The sequence below is a fragment of the Sesamum indicum genome, linkage group LG11 (genome assembly GCF_026168435.1).
Source record: "Sesamum indicum cultivar Baizhima isolate 11 linkage group LG11, ASM2616843v1, whole genome shotgun sequence".
In the NCBI taxonomy this organism is placed as follows: Eukaryota; Viridiplantae; Streptophyta; class Magnoliopsida; order Lamiales; family Pedaliaceae; genus Sesamum; species Sesamum indicum.
In genome coordinates, this window is record NC_142667.1 from 13,731,653 (window position 1) to 13,746,310 (window position 14,658).

General features: G+C 37.0%; 3 protein-coding genes across 3 annotated transcripts; 1 reads left to right on the top strand and 2 right to left on the bottom strand.

Annotated features, from left to right (window-relative positions):
- Positions 1-1,431: 1,431 nt before the first annotated feature.
- Positions 1,432-4,383, top strand: LOC105174039 (beta-fructofuranosidase, insoluble isoenzyme 1). Its single transcript, XM_088875263.1, has 6 exons — positions 1,432-2,093; positions 2,202-3,061; positions 3,143-3,301; positions 3,399-3,643; positions 3,779-3,896; positions 3,994-4,383. The coding sequence occupies exons 2-6, from the start codon at positions 2,207-2,209 to the stop codon at positions 4,177-4,179; spliced, it is 1,563 nt and encodes a 520-aa protein (XP_088731389.1). The 5' UTR covers positions 1,432-2,093; positions 2,202-2,206; the 3' UTR covers positions 4,180-4,383.
- Positions 4,384-4,546: 163 nt separating this feature from the next.
- On the bottom strand, positions 4,547-11,447 carry LOC105174040 (P-loop containing nucleoside triphosphate hydrolases superfamily protein). The gene is made up of 23 exons (XM_011096005.3): positions 11,192-11,447; positions 10,955-11,084; positions 10,375-10,533; positions 9,935-10,284; positions 9,707-9,845; positions 9,418-9,515; positions 9,169-9,325; positions 8,741-8,810; positions 8,565-8,641; positions 8,284-8,337; positions 8,118-8,198; positions 7,938-8,049; positions 7,776-7,862; positions 7,527-7,702; positions 7,154-7,315; positions 6,955-7,062; positions 6,551-6,709; positions 6,385-6,468; positions 6,096-6,301; positions 5,781-5,882; positions 5,487-5,596; positions 5,082-5,233; positions 4,547-5,006 (listed from the first exon to the last, which is right to left on the bottom strand). The coding sequence occupies exons 1-23, from the start codon at positions 11,248-11,250 to the stop codon at positions 4,809-4,811; spliced, it is 3,030 nt and encodes a 1,009-aa protein (XP_011094307.1). The 5' UTR covers positions 11,251-11,447; the 3' UTR covers positions 4,547-4,808.
- Positions 11,448-11,873: 426 nt separating this feature from the next.
- On the bottom strand, positions 11,874-14,333 carry LOC105174041 (caffeoylshikimate esterase). The gene is made up of 8 exons (XM_011096006.3): positions 14,209-14,333; positions 14,006-14,038; positions 13,796-13,922; positions 13,545-13,691; positions 13,075-13,205; positions 12,678-12,815; positions 12,395-12,493; positions 11,874-12,246 (listed from the first exon to the last, which is right to left on the bottom strand). The coding sequence occupies exons 1-8, from the start codon at positions 14,209-14,211 to the stop codon at positions 11,968-11,970; spliced, it is 957 nt and encodes a 318-aa protein (XP_011094308.1). The 5' UTR covers positions 14,212-14,333; the 3' UTR covers positions 11,874-11,967.
- Between the last annotated feature and the right edge of the window lie 325 nt (positions 14,334-14,658).

Consider the following 14,658-nt stretch of genomic DNA (forward strand, 5'->3'; position numbering starts at 1 on the left):
CATTAAAATGTAAACCAATTTGTGTCCATGGCATTTAAGATCATTCTACTTGCTAAATATATAAATTCTCTCTCTCTCTCTCTCTCTCTCTCTCTTCTCAATAAATCTATCTAAATCTGAAATGCAAATACATAGAAACACAAAAATCAAAGGAGGAAAAATAGAGAAACGGTTGAATAATTATGCAAAAGAAGCGCACAGTTAATTAAGCCAATGATGATAATCAACTTTATTTCTTATCCATTTTGACTATTAATATTAACTCCAACAACAAGTAGAAGTGTTTTAATTATCTACGATTTCCCTCTCCTATTTCTCGTCGACTCCTTTAGGTCTATAAATACCCATCCACCCTCACAATACATTTATATATTATATGCTTCATCGATCACTCCTCACGTTGTTTCTTTCTAGTCTTTAGTGTAGTCTCAATCTTGGAGATGGAGTTTCGGGCCAAGAGTGATTTTTTGGTTTTCTTGCTATGCTGTTTAGCGTTGTTCAATATTAATTGCGTCGAAGCATCCCATGAGGTTTTCCTCAACCTTCAATCCCTGTCCCTGCCTGCACCTCTTAATCATGTCTACCACCTTCACAGAACTCGTTATCATTTTCAACCCCGCAAAAATTGGATTAATGGTAATTCTCTCTCTCACTCTCTCACTCTCTCATGGAGTATACTATAAGTTTTTTTCTTTTTTTGTTCAAATTTTATTGTGCATATATATTCTAGTATTTGAAAGCATGTGTGCATATTGTACTGAGTTTTAAGTTTTGAGGATTTGTTCATCAATTAAATTAAATCAAACTTGATATGTATAGATATAGTTTGTTTTGGTCTTTCTTGATTATGTACCATCTTTTTTAAGCCAATATGCTTAATTAGTTTCAGACACTGACATGTACTCGTCGGATAACCTGTCGAACCAAATTGTTTATTTGAAAACCATATCATCGTCATTGGACAGAAGGCGCGCGTAACATCATGTCTGATCACTATTCATGAGAACCACACATATATGGTCCAACGTATCGTGAGGGCGATAACGATGAGTAGGTGTATTGGTTGTTGGTGTTACGACACTATTTTAAGTGGCCTTAACTCTAAAGTGTCACCGTCCGACTGAATTAATTCCAGGCTAGCTAGCCATAAGGCCTTACTTAAACTATATATATATAGTTCTTTAGCGTCAACTATATATTTGTAAGTTTTGAAATTTGCATGCATGCATTAAATATATGAACACATAATGGTTCCATATAGGTGTAGGGAGGAGTAGCAGTAGTTATATTCTAGGGCAAGAAACGAATTATATTTGGTCTATGTAATTGCCAATATCTTTCTTTTTCTGATGAATATAAAAGAAACATACATATATATATATATATAAAAAGAAAGGGTGCATTTGCTTTGGATTGAAAGGATTCTTACAGTACTGTTTTAGTATGAGGATTCCTAATTTCGAGTATAGTTTGTCAGTGTGTGGAAAGAAAATTACTCCAAGACATGTGTGCTTTTGTTTGGTAATTTCTTTAGTCTTGGGTTTGTTGCTAATGCTTTTCTGAGTCTTCTGAAGAGAAATATTTCCACAACCTCAATTTTTTCCCCATGTTTCTTCCAAAATATGTATTTCGGGGATGACCTAAATTTTCCCATATTACATGCTTGATAACATGCCTTATGAGTCTTTATCGGGACACGAAAATTATAATTTTAGTCCAGACAATTCATGATTTGTACAATCTGCTTAATTGGGTTACTTTTAGGGCAATATTAATTAGGAAATTTCAGCCATTTAGTATCAACATGTGGAATTTTAAAAATTATAGGATAGAATTGTCGAAATGATTCGTGTATGACAAAATTTGCAGTTTTTTCCCGTAATAGGACCAAGAACGCATTCTGACTTTTCAAACTTTCTTACATTTTATTACTCCCATAATGAGAGTTTGTGAGGTATCATATCTACTATACAAGGAGTATTAGGTATTAAGATATATTGTCTTTAAATATAACTGTTTGTTGATGAATTCATATGTTTCTTTTTCATGTGGGCCGGTGGGTTGATACAATGAATCAACATCAGATCCAAATGGTAAGCACTGTTGTTAATTTCTTAGCATTGCCATTTCATTACTTTGATAATTTCTATCGATCTTTAGTATGTTTATTTTCTGATACATAAAAGTCTTTCTATCAACAGGACCAATGTATTACAATGGAATCTATCACCTGTTTTATCAGTACAATCCGAAAGGTGCTGTGTGGGGCAATATTGTTTGGGCTCATTCAGTCTCAAAGGATTTGGTTAACTGGAAAAAATTAGAACATGCCATTTACCCGTCAAAGCCATTTGATCAGTATGGTTGTTGGTCAGGCTCGGCCACAGTCCTCCCTGGAAACAAGCCCGTTATTCTATACACTGGAATTGTCGATGATAAACAAACACAGGTCCAAAACTATGCTGTTCCAGCCAACTTATCAGACCCATATCTCCGTCTGTGGATCAAGCCTGACAACAACCCATTGATCGTCGCGGATAATTGGGTTAACAAGACAGCATTCCGTGATCCAACAACAGCTTGGTTTGGCAAAGATGGAAAGTGGAGAGTTACTATTGGCGGCAGGAGAAAGCACAGAGGGATGGCATTTTTGTATAGGAGTAAGGATTTCATGCGCTGGACCAAGGCTAAGCATCCATTGCATTCGGCTGCTGGGACTGGCAATTGGGAATGCCCTGATTTCTTCCCTGTACAAGTTAATGGCAAAAATGGGCTGGACACTTCTGTTACAGGCCGTAATGTGAAATATGTGTTCAAGGTCAGCCTTGATGTCACCAGATATGAGTATTACACCATAGGTACATACGACATTAAAAAAGATAAGTACATTCCCGAGAAAGACATGATAGATGGTTGGAATGGGTTGAGGTATGACTACGGTAACTTCTATGCATCAAAATCGTTCTTCGACCCTGGCAAGAATAGGAGGATCTTGTGGGGTTGGGCAAATGAATCTGATACTACTGACAATGATGTCAAGAAGGGTTGGGCTGGTATCCAGGTATTTTGTGTTGATCAAAAGCAATTCACTTTGGTTTAAACATGTAATTATGTAACAATATTATACTTTCTCTTTGATCAGCTTATCCCACGTACGGTTGTGCTTGATCCTAGTGGCAAACAGTTGTTGCAATGGCCGGTTGAGGAATTAGAAACTCTAAGAGGGAAGAAGGTGGAATTGAGCAACCAGAATCTCAATAAGGGAGAAAAGATTGAAATCAAAGGAATAACAGCAGCGCAGGTATTATTTTTCACTATATGTAGAAGAGAATCATGTATGCCCTATTCTTTTGCTGTTGAAGCCAGACTAATTAAGCACGATTGTTCATACATGGCAGTCCGACGTTGATGTAACCTTCTCATTCAACAGCTTGGACAAGGCTGAGACCTTTGATCCGAGCTGGGATAGATATGATGCGCAAAAGCTTTGCAGCCAAAAGGGGTCAACAGTTGAAGGTGGATTAGGACCATTTGGGCTGTTGACATTGGCTTCAGAAAACCTGGAAGAATACACCCCCGTGTTCTTTAGAGTTTTCAAGGCTCAAGACAAGCACCTAGTTCTTATGTGCTCAGATGCATCAAGGTACATATATATATGTACTACTAAAGTGTTTCGATATCCACAGTGTTTCTTGTGCAATTATCAAAATCTGCATTGGAAATATCAGGTCTTGCATGCTTCTTTTGCCTTATCATTAATCTTAATTTTTGTTGACAGGTCCACATTAATGAATGGAAACTCTTCCATGAAGGACGGGAAGGACGCATATAGACCATCATTTGCAGGATTCGTAAATGTGGACTTGAACGATAAGAAGCTCTCTCTCAGGAGTTTGGTATGCATTTTTCATAAATATACTTGATTTTCTCTTTCGAGTACATAATATGGCTAACTAGGTTGACTAATCGTGGGTATTAATTAATTCCTTGTAGATTGATCACTCTGTTGTGGAGAGCTTTGGGGCCGGAGGAAGAACTTGCATTACATCTCGGGTCTATCCAATTCTAGCAGTTTGTGACAAAGCACATCTATACGCATTCAACAATGGCACTGAGACTGTTAAAATTGACACTTTGAAAGCCTGGAGCATGAATAGGCCTAAGGAGATGAACCACTAAGAGAGAAGCTGTAATGGTTTATTTCGACAACCTATGTAAACTACTTATTAGTGATTGTGAACTATATATAGCACCAATTTCATTAAGCAAAAAACAATGTCGTTCTAAGAAATGAAGGGATGTATTATATCTTAGCTTCAAATAATAGCATACCATCCACCAGCAATCTCTGCAATAAAAATCACAGCTTTCATTATCGCATCAGCAATGGCTCATTTGATAAACGTGTAGCACAGATCAAATCCTAACCATTTTCGCTGTCGAACTAGCAAATCCCTATCTAAATAATGCAGATGCTCTACCTAAAGCCCCGTGCAATGTGTATATAAAAAAGTAAAGAATTTCACAGCAGTGAACGGGTCTTGAATTTGACAATAGGAACAAAATTATACATTTGAGATTAAATGTACTGACTGTAATATTTTTACATTGGCAATTTCATCGTGTTTTAACATAAATTTTGAAACAAGCTTGCAGACTTAAGTAAAACCCCAAGAAGGGATATATTTAAATGAGCCGAGCCTACAAAACATTCTACCCCAACTTCATATATTTCTTCCAGTTGGGGTAAATGCATGTATGAAAAAATACAAATACAAATCCAAAAATTGGATAAGCATGAGTTGCTGCTAGTTAATCTGTGTGAGTGGTGCACGGGGAATAAGGGATGGCTTCACTTCCTTCATTTGAAATGATTCATATGAATTATTTTCCCGGAATTCTTCTTGAAGGGCCTCCATAGGCATTGAGCAAAGTGACTCGATAGTGCTCTTGCTCGGAATATCCGGCTCACACCTAGTAGGTGTGGACCCTGTTGGCTCATAATCCTGACATTGGGAAAGCATGCATTGTAAGAGGGCAGATTGGTTTGGATTCTACTAAATATGTAAAGTAGGACGTACCATATATTTTTGCCCAAAAGTATTAATAGCATGCTTTTCAATTGAGGCTGCCTGCTGAGAATGGTCTCTCTTAAGGTTCACGATTGTTTCTGAGTGAGCTCTAGAAGTCGTCAGGATTTCAGAAACAGATAGTGTCTCTTGCTCTGACAAGCCTGAAGTAAAATATAAGTACAATGGCAAAACTTAGTAAATACCTTAGCGAAAATCCCATGGAACAAAGTTAATACAACTAATAAGTGATGACAAAGAAGTTTAAACCTCAAATTTGATTCAGATTTTTGTACATGCTGGTAGTCAATCTCAGCACGAATATAGAGAAGGAAAAAGAGAAATAGCGGAATATGAAATGCGGTGTTTAAACTTCAGCGCAGAGTTAAAGATAAAAAGAAGTCTGAAAACACTAACCGTCAAAACAATGAATAATGTCTTCAGCACTCTTCTGAGTATCTTCCGCAACTGTAATTCTTGCAGATTCAATCTCAACATCGTGTTGCTCAATACTCTCACTCATGTTCCTGAAACAGAAGTATTCCAGATGTAAACCCACAGCTTCAAAGGCTAGTTTATACACGAAACATTAGAGACTGGCAGTTCTGCAGACTGGAACCCAGTATAATTCATCAAATTCATAGAACTGAAAATCCACATATATAGGCACATAAAAACGTAATAACCAGGCTCATGTCTAAATCAACGAACCTAACATGCGACGCAATTCTTGAAGCATGCTGACTTCCCATCTCATTTAATGATTCTTGGATTCTTTCCCACTGCTTCAAAGCTGTATCAGCAGTGTTTACACTGAGAGGCAATAACAAAAAACATCAAGATTCAAAAGCAAACAAAAAGAAGGGTAAGTAAAGGCCAACAATCAAATGCAACCATAAAAATGAAAATCAATCATCATCAGAGGTAAAGAGCGACGAAAAGATAGAAGAGAGCAAAAGATAGTGAAATTATTAGATTTGTAGAGATGGCACAAGAAGAATATTGCAGCATTGGCAAATTGCTCACCAGTTCTGTGAAAGTAGCTCCATACGACAATGCTTAGCTGCAGAGAAATCTGCATTATCCTTGAGGTTACTTTCTGCTTGGGTAAAGCAATCCTGCCATTTCCTTTTCAGATCTGCTGTAATGCCATCCATGGTTGAAACATGTCCATCCAAAAACAGTTTGTTGCCAGTTACGCTATCCTTAAGATTATCAAGCCTTGCATCCACCTGTCATCTATCAAGGTTAGATACCTAAAGCAACTGAAAAACACAAAACAATATGCAAATGATGAAGCACCAAAAAACCAAACCATCTCTTTCTGACGGCGCATGCAATCAGAAACCAGACTGGTCATATCCGCAATAAGCTTCTCTGCATCTGACCTGGACTGTTCCTGCAGAAATAAAACTTAATAGATAAGCTTAACAAGAAAGAATCACACTTGATTTTGAGAATTAACTTCAAATTCAGCAAACCTCATAAGCTTTCCGAAATTCAGCAATGCATTTTGTCTGAACTTCATCAACTTGAGTCGCATGACTTCCAAGCCTTTTTGATTCTCCCAGAAGCTTCTCAAGAAATCCATGAAGGGATTCTGAAGTGTTCATCAAGTGGTCCATACTAGCGTTAAATCTCTGGAAATATTTCAAGTTAATATACAAAGTATAGGGATGAAACAGAACACAATTTGCTTAGATGAAAAACAATTATATTCTAAAGGGACTCAAAAATGAAAACAAGAGTGAAGTTCCCTAGGGAACACCACAGTGGTTGAAGGCCCAACATTTCATAGTTGAGATGTTGGGTTATGAACTTATTGGGCACGTGTGTGAGTTGGTGTACGCATGGGTTAAAACAAAACTAGAGTGAATATGCAAACCTGCCGAAGCTCTCCTGCAAAGTGAGCCATTTCACCTTGATGACTTGATAGTGTTTGCTGAAGGTCATCAAAAACTGAATTTACTTCAACAGCCTCTGCAGCTAACAACTAAATTATAGATTTAAGCAAGAAGTCAGAGACTACACAAGGCAAATGCAAACACCAAATAAGAAACTGGATCATTAAAAAGCTTTCTTACTTCTCCAATAGAGTTTGAGTTCGATGAAGCCAAAGCTGACAGTTCATCCAAAGCAGCATTGCTACCAGCTTTATGCAACCGAACAACATTTTGAACAGCCTCAAAATGAGAGATATACAGAGTCCTCGAAGCGCTTACTTTGTTCTTTAGGTCTACAGCAGCCTACAAGCAAAAGTTTGTCAAATAACAACATATTATACAGATTGCCAATAGAACGAGACATGAGATAAGAGCTTCAGGCAAACAAGAACTTCTACGACAAGAATCTCAGACTCAAAAATACAAATTTGCTGGAAAAGTAAGACAAAATGAAATAAACGTAAATAAGAACCTAAAGGAAAACAATTTTACAACCAACTGAATACAAAATTACCTTATCATGTACTTCGAGAAAAGAATTACAGAGATTCTCAACACGTTGGAGATGTTCACTTTGCCGACACACAGATCCAGCAAGCAAGTTGCTAAGTGTATTGAGCTGCTGAGTAAGATCAGCTTGAAAACTGTTCACAGTTGACCTGTTGTCAGCATTCAATTTGTCCTCTCTGGCTGCAAATTAATAACATTAAAAGCACTGAGTTTTACAGTAAATGAAATTCTAGAAGGCAAGAAGAGGACATACCAATTTTAAGAAATAGAGAAGCATTATCCTTCTGGGACTTTTCCAAGTCAGCCCGCAGTATACATGCTTGATGAGCCAGCGCATTTTCTGTTCATTTATTTCAGAAACATCATTTAGACACCAATTGAAGAAAATTCCAACTACTAGTTCGGGCACAAATACCAGCTTTTTTCTGCTCAGAAATGATAAAGTCCCGCTCCTTGAGGGAGTATTGGCATCGCTTTAGTTCATCCTGAGTGTTCGCCAACAATTTGGTTGTTTCGCTCAAGTCTTTCTGCAGACAATTCCACATAAGGCTCACAGGTAATTTTAAAATACTAACTTATGCAATTAAGAACTCACTTGGGTTGCATCCAGCTTGCTGCTCAAATCAGCACATTGTTCAACCTGACCATTGTATTTAGCTTGCAATTCCTCTATTTGCTGATAAGACATTAGAGTAATTTAGCTTTCAGATATAGTCATCTCTAATATTCAGGTCTTGTATAAAGCACAAGAAGTAACTGACCTTCTGATGGTTTTCTATTGTCATCCCCATTTGTTCAATTTGATCTGCCATTGCCTAAAATGAAAAAAATTGAGACACAATATAAAACTTGAAAATTAAAGTTCACTACCAAAATTATTCAGCACTTCATCAGCAAAAATAACGAGCAACTCTTTGAAGTAAAGAATAACTCTTAGCTTCACCAAGAAGAATGGTTGAGTACAATCTAAACGACTGACATAGCTTAAATGAACAAGAAGCTGGTTAAATTAAGAGATTGCAGCATCCAAGATGTATAGCACCTTTCGATCACTCTCCTCCTGATAGTATCGCTCCTTAGGGATGTAAACCCCATTCTTTTCTCGTGCAGCATAAACCTCTATTGAGAGAGGGAGAACGAATATGAGTTGATATACCATATCTTTAAATAGAAGCACCAGTATGCCTACAACAAACTACCAGACACCAAAAGGGCTACCTGCTTTGAGTCGTTCTATTTCACCATAAAGATCCTTTATCAGAGTGGATTTCATCATCTTCTGATTCACCTACAGTTCATAGGAAAAGATCTTGAGTGCACTGCAACATTGTTTAAGGGAAGTATAATTGTTCAAAATTATCTCTATGCTCCCTAATCATGTCTTAAATCTCACAAAATAAGGCCAAAAAGATTATGCAAATATCAATCAAGAATGAACATATTACATCAAATAAACAAATTAATCTCAAGCATTTGGGGGGGAAATTGAAAAATGAAAACACAGAAGCTTGTTCATATAAGACAAAAAAATAAGTTGATTGAAGCTTAGAGATGCAAGACTATGCCCTTGTAGGAAAATAATGAGAAGAAGCAAACAGGATGGAGGAAATGATGTCTCTATGAAACAATGAAAAGATACAACAAACCTCAGGCTTATTCTTTATATGTTTAGCCCTGTGGGCATAATCTAATGTGCTAAGCGTTTCCTCAAGACAGTGAACAGCTGGTGATACTGTAGCAATTATACAAGTTTTTGTTCGTCCCCCCAAGGAATCACGAAGTAAACGCGTGAGTTTGCTATCCCTGTTAAAAGAATTAGAAAACAAGGCCAAAAGTTATTAATTGGGGAGTTAATATTGAGAGAATGTAATTAAAACAATTGGTAGAGATTTAACCTATAAGGAACATGTCCAAGATGCTCTACCAGAGCATTGATCACTCTTCCTAATGTTAGCAAACTTTTATTTATTTCTCCTGCTTCTCTTGCCCTCCCCTGGAAATATCAGAAAAAGGATACAATAAGAAGTCTCACCAAGAAAGAAGATGCAGGGGTCAAAAAGAAGAGCCACTAACATCATGAATAAAAAGATAAGATAAATTTAACATAATCTCAAACCATAAAATCTGTAGCAGCAGTTCAATACTTGAAACAATGATTACAATTTGATACAGGATCAAAATTACCTCCCTTGCACCGGAACGAGAGATGTTCTCTGAACCAGCCAAATCAACCAAATTCAACTTGCCACATTTTATTAGTTCTTCACCTTCAGGTGTGGCTTCCTTTATATGTATCGTTATGGAAAAGAGAGAATGTGATCGACTGATATCCAAAAAGAAATCAGATTAGATTTAATTTGAAGAATGCAAAAGAACTACGTCAGACATTTTAAGAAGACACTTAATAAGAACCTTGATTGTTTGTTAAGTAGGGTTTCAGCAGTGCGACGCTTAGCAGATCCCCTTTCAAGTAAAGTGAAAATCTCACAGGCACTTGCCACAATTTCCTCCTCTAGTCCTCTAACAAGAACACCACCTTTCCCATCTTCCATGAGCGGCAATTGCTTTTTCTGCTTCTCCTCCAAGGCAACTCTAGACAAATCTTCAGGGGCTAGCAAGTCGGTGATCTCTTCATTATATAGCTCCAAGAAAGTGACTTTAACACTGTACTCTGCATTTTGACTCTCTAATGTATCAAAAATTTGCTTTACTGCTCTAGGTATGACTCCCGCTCCTGGTGGCAACTCTCCGTTTGCACCACCCTTTAAGATAATAGTATAAAATAAATTCCAGAAAACAAAGCTAAAACAGAAATGAAAGATGGTGCATGGAGCCATAAGAATGTACACTACCTTTGACCTCTTACAATCACCCTCCATGGTATAAGTTTTTCCTGTCCCAGTTTGTCCGTAGGCAAATATAGTACAGTTGAAACCTTCCAAAACCTCATTGACTATTGGGACAACAGCTTGCTCATAAAGATCCTTTTGTTGAGCACTAGGTCCAAACACCTAAACATGAAAATAAAATTCTCAAATTCTCCAACATGAAAAGGGAGCAAAAACTTATTTCCGAACGCATAGCTACTCAGAAGGCTAGAGTGGTCAATTTCTTTCACAAAAGTGATTTTACTTAACCCCACTCTATCAGAGCTGCAACAACAATAAGACAATACTTTTTTAATTGCTCAATGTTTCAAGCCTTGAATTAAACGCGCTAAAAAGAACTGGCAAAAACACGAAAACAAATTAAATAGGCCTGTGAGTTTCATCGACCCATTCTCATATGATGATTTGCCAGAAAAAAAAAAAAAAAAAAAATCAACCGAAAATTATGAAACCAAAGATATCAAACAACCAAAAAGAACGTCAGCTAGAAAGCAAATTAAGTTGACATTTCCAAAAACAGAATGACATAAAATATATATATTACCTTATCAAACGTAAAGACCCTATCAATATGCTTGCCGGCAATATTCTGCGAAACTGAGACCTCTCTCATATACTCGTTGCACGTCACGACCTGAGGCGCATTGTTCCGCAACTCATCATCGCTGAACGGCCTGAAAAATCGCAAACTTTGGGCATGAATCCAGTAAACCAAGATCAAAAGAAGGCAGAAAATAGCAAAGAAGCTCAGAAACCCTAGTATCGTAACAAATGCAATGACCTGCACCGGAGGAGAACCTGCACATTAACTCCCTTCTCCTTCTCGTGTCGAGCCGACATCTCAGGACACTGTATCTGTGTGTGTGTGTGTGTGTGTGTGTGTGAATTTTATTTTTGATGGAAACAATTATCAGATCTCTCCCTCAGTGTGTGTAGTGTGTGAGGACGAGAAAAGGAGAGCGGGATGATTGGGGGACTGACAGAATTTCAAATTTGAGGAGGAGCCGCTGCGATATTCGGATCTGACGGCTCATGTTATGTCGGAATATGGAATTCAAGATTACACCAATTGACAGATATGCCCTCACCCTCACGCCTTCATATAATATTTGAATTTTATGGGCCTTTAATTGGGCCGTTAAATTCCCTTATCAGCTATAGGCCCATTCGGCCCGGAACCCAAAACAAAATACAGCACTGAGACTCAAAAGTCAATTCTTTCTTGAAATTACGAACAACCTTGTAATACGGCCCACAACCCAATCGATGGCGTTGAGTGTTGGAGTCTATGAAGTATTAGGTGGGATTTCATGCACAAACATTGCTTTCTTGAGTTATCACTTTCTCAAGTGAGGTAGGCGTTTTTCTTACATCTTAAAGAGAAATATGTGTGCTCAACTCAGACTTTCCAAACTCTTCGGTTTGGAAAAAAAGCCAAAATTCTAATATTACAACTACTGATATAACCAAACAAATTGAATTACTTCATTTCAAAATTACATGTATAGTACACATATCATCACGGTACAATCATTACATCCATCCACTTCAAATTCCTTATTTACTGTAGTTGGATTCGAGCGCATTGTGGTCATTAGCAAACTTCTGTTGTTCTTCCAACTTAGCATTTCGGGCGTTGTCCAACCACAGCGCTATGTCGGAGAACACGGTGTCGAGATTTTCCGGCAACTCGCCGTAGGACAAAGAATGCCACATCCCTGGGTACAACTTGAATGTCTTGTCCGAGGAGCGAGCCGATTCGTACAAGATTTTGCTCACCGATGGATCCGTCACCTTATCCTCTTCCCCATGGAGTACAATGAATGGCAACGCAACCTGTCCAAGTGATGAATATTGAAACGGTTAATTTGATCGGCCACTTGGTAGTTTTTTTCTTTTTTTTATGAAATTTAATTGGGTCATTCAATATATCGATATTTTTAAATTAATAATAAATTAATGTAGATGCATACTATGTACCCACCTCTTCGAGTCGTTTCTCCAAATCCGTACTGACTGTGTACAATTGGTAGCTGGTTTGCAGACGAGGTCGGCCTTTGTAAGTGTATGGATTGGATCTAACCTGCGACCATTGCAATAAAACTAAGTAATGATGCAATCACAAAGTACTTAAACTAATCCCATTTTTTTTTTTAAATAAAAAAAGTCAGTAACAGTTGTCATGTTGAAATAATTAAATTATATTTAAATATATAGACGGCTTTATCATTAAATAAAAAAGAAAAATATATTATAAGAAACTGTACCTCATTTCTGACTTGGGGGTCCCTGAAGGCAATGTCGATGATGTCTGGAGTAGGGGTGAGTTTCCAGGTCGGGATGACGCGGGCCAATGCGGTCAGAATTTTGATAACCACTGGACTTGGTCTGATTTCATCAGCAATCTGTATTTTTATGCCAAAAATTCAAATCAACTATATAATTATTCATATTATATCATTATTAGTATAAATAAATAATTTCGAATTTCAAATTTTCGTGGTCGCATTGGTATAATATATCTTGTTTTGTCTTTGTCATCAACAGTATTAAGAAATTACCTAGTCCAACACAAAAACTAAAATCCAAATATCTTAGAAATTTAAATCCAAATCTCATAAAAAAATATAAGTTATTTATTTAATTTTAATAATAAACTATTACCTTGCACATAGGCGCGATGAGGACGGCACCGTCCCAGTAATCAGGCTTCTTCCTGTGCAGGCGGAGCACCATAGCCCCTCCCATCGATTCTCCCATTAGTATCCTCATCTTCTTCCTATTCTCTCTTCTTTCTGCATTCACATTTTTTTAAATTAAAAATAAAAAAGAAAAGAAAAGAAATCATAATCACATGCGGTCCACTAATCAAAGGATTCGTTAAGCTTTGAATATTAAACGTCTGATCCACACAATATTATTATAAACTAAAGTAAACACAACGCCATTATTATGATAATTTAATTAATTAGTTTCCATGTACAACAAGTGGACCAGTCGTCGCAGTGGACCGAACACACTTTCCACTCAATTAAACAAGGTCGCAAGTTGGAATTACTCAAACTAATCAAAGGTTTTCTTTAATCACTAATATCCAAGAATTTAAATAGTAATGAAATTCAAATAAGACTCACCGGAGATGTTGGTGAAGTGTTCAGTGAGGTCGTCGACAAGTTCATCAAAGTTGGAGATCAATCCGAGCAGACCAGACGACTTTCCATGGCCTTCGCAGTCGATGCCATGAACTTCATACCCCGCTCTAACAAGCCTATTGGCACAACCTGTCGTATCGATTCAATCAATTAATTAGTATTTTTTTTCCTACATCTAATTAAATTCTTTATTTAATTTTCAATAACACAAAGATCAGGGGCTCATAACTGACCTCGCATTGAGATGCTGCACTCCATGCCATAACCATGGCACAAGAATATCAAAGCTTTAGGTTCGGTGTCGGCAGGCGACCATCGGCACGTAAAAAGCTTCAATCCTCGTGAATTCACGATGTATTCCTACATGAATATTCAGTCTCCAATCTATAGCAATTGGAAGAAACGTGTATGCACTCAAGTTGTTGATAAACACGTTTACTTACCTCTTCATACTTGACACCGCTTGTTTGATTCTCCTGCAACGAGTAGAAAACCCATAAACAAGATCAGAATTGTTATCAAGAAAAGAGAAAAAGAATTATACGTCACGAGAATCGAGAGACGAGTCTGATCCCCCTGAAAACCCGAAAAGGAAAAGAGAAAACGTGATCAAGAAAAGATAAAAGAAGTATTCATAAGTACGTACCATGATGAGAATTGATGGGCAGTTCTTGCAAGAAAAAGAACAGGGACGAAGTACAAGAAAAGAATCAAATGTACAAAGAGAGTGTGTGATGTAGGGGGGAGAAGGATAAGATGTTTGACTTTTTATAAAGTGGTGGACTAGTCGTCACCAAGTATTGGTGGATTGTGAAGTTGACGTCCAATCCGACGGCTAAATAGGCAATTAATTTTCTTTCCTTTTGTTTGCCCACTTGATTAACGTTTTTTCTTTTTAATTTTTCTCATAAAAAAAATTAAGTTTTTAGTTTTACGAATAGTGGATTAAATAATCATTTATATATTTTAATATAAAAAAAAAAAACTTTTCAACTGATCGTACTAATGTTTTGTAAAATAAAAAATGTCCTTCAACTGATAAGATGATTAACTTATTCAAGTTTCAAAGGTTTATATTAACTATACATAGGTAAAA

What these genes read in the sequence shown, in the direction of transcription:
- LOC105174039 (XM_088875263.1), top strand. Translation starts at nt 2,207, where the DNA reads ATGTATTACAATGGAATCTATCACCTGTTTTATCAGTACAATCCGAAA. An exon ending in AGGGTTGGGCTGGTATCCAG is followed by an intron (nt 3,062 to 3,142) that starts GTATTTTGTGTT and finishes CTCTTTGATCAG; the next exon opens with CTTATCCCACGTACGGTTGT. An exon ending in ATGTGCTCAGATGCATCAAG is followed by an intron (nt 3,644 to 3,778) that starts GTACATATATAT and finishes TTTTGTTGACAG; the next exon opens with GTCCACATTAATGAATGGAA.
- LOC105174040 (XM_011096005.3), bottom strand. Translation starts at nt 11,250, where the DNA reads ATGTCGGCTCGACACGAGAAGGAGAAGGGAGTTAATGTGCAGGTTCTC. An exon ending in CTCGTTCCGGTGCAAGGGAG is followed by an intron (nt 9,516 to 9,706) that starts GTAATTTTGATC and finishes TGATATTTCCAG; the next exon opens with GGGAGGGCAAGAGAAGCAGG. An exon ending in CATTATTCATTGTTTTGACG is followed by an intron (nt 5,234 to 5,486) that starts GTTAGTGTTTTC and finishes ATTTTACTTCAG; the next exon opens with GCTTGTCAGAGCAAGAGACA.
- LOC105174041 (XM_011096006.3), bottom strand. An exon ending in GTGCAGCATCTCAATGCGAG is followed by an intron (nt 13,692 to 13,795) that starts GTCAGTTATGAG and finishes TCGATACGACAG; the next exon opens with GTTGTGCCAATAGGCTTGTT. An exon ending in ACCCCCAAGTCAGAAATGAG is followed by an intron (nt 12,494 to 12,677) that starts GTACAGTTTCTT and finishes CAATGGTCGCAG; the next exon opens with GTTAGATCCAATCCATACAC.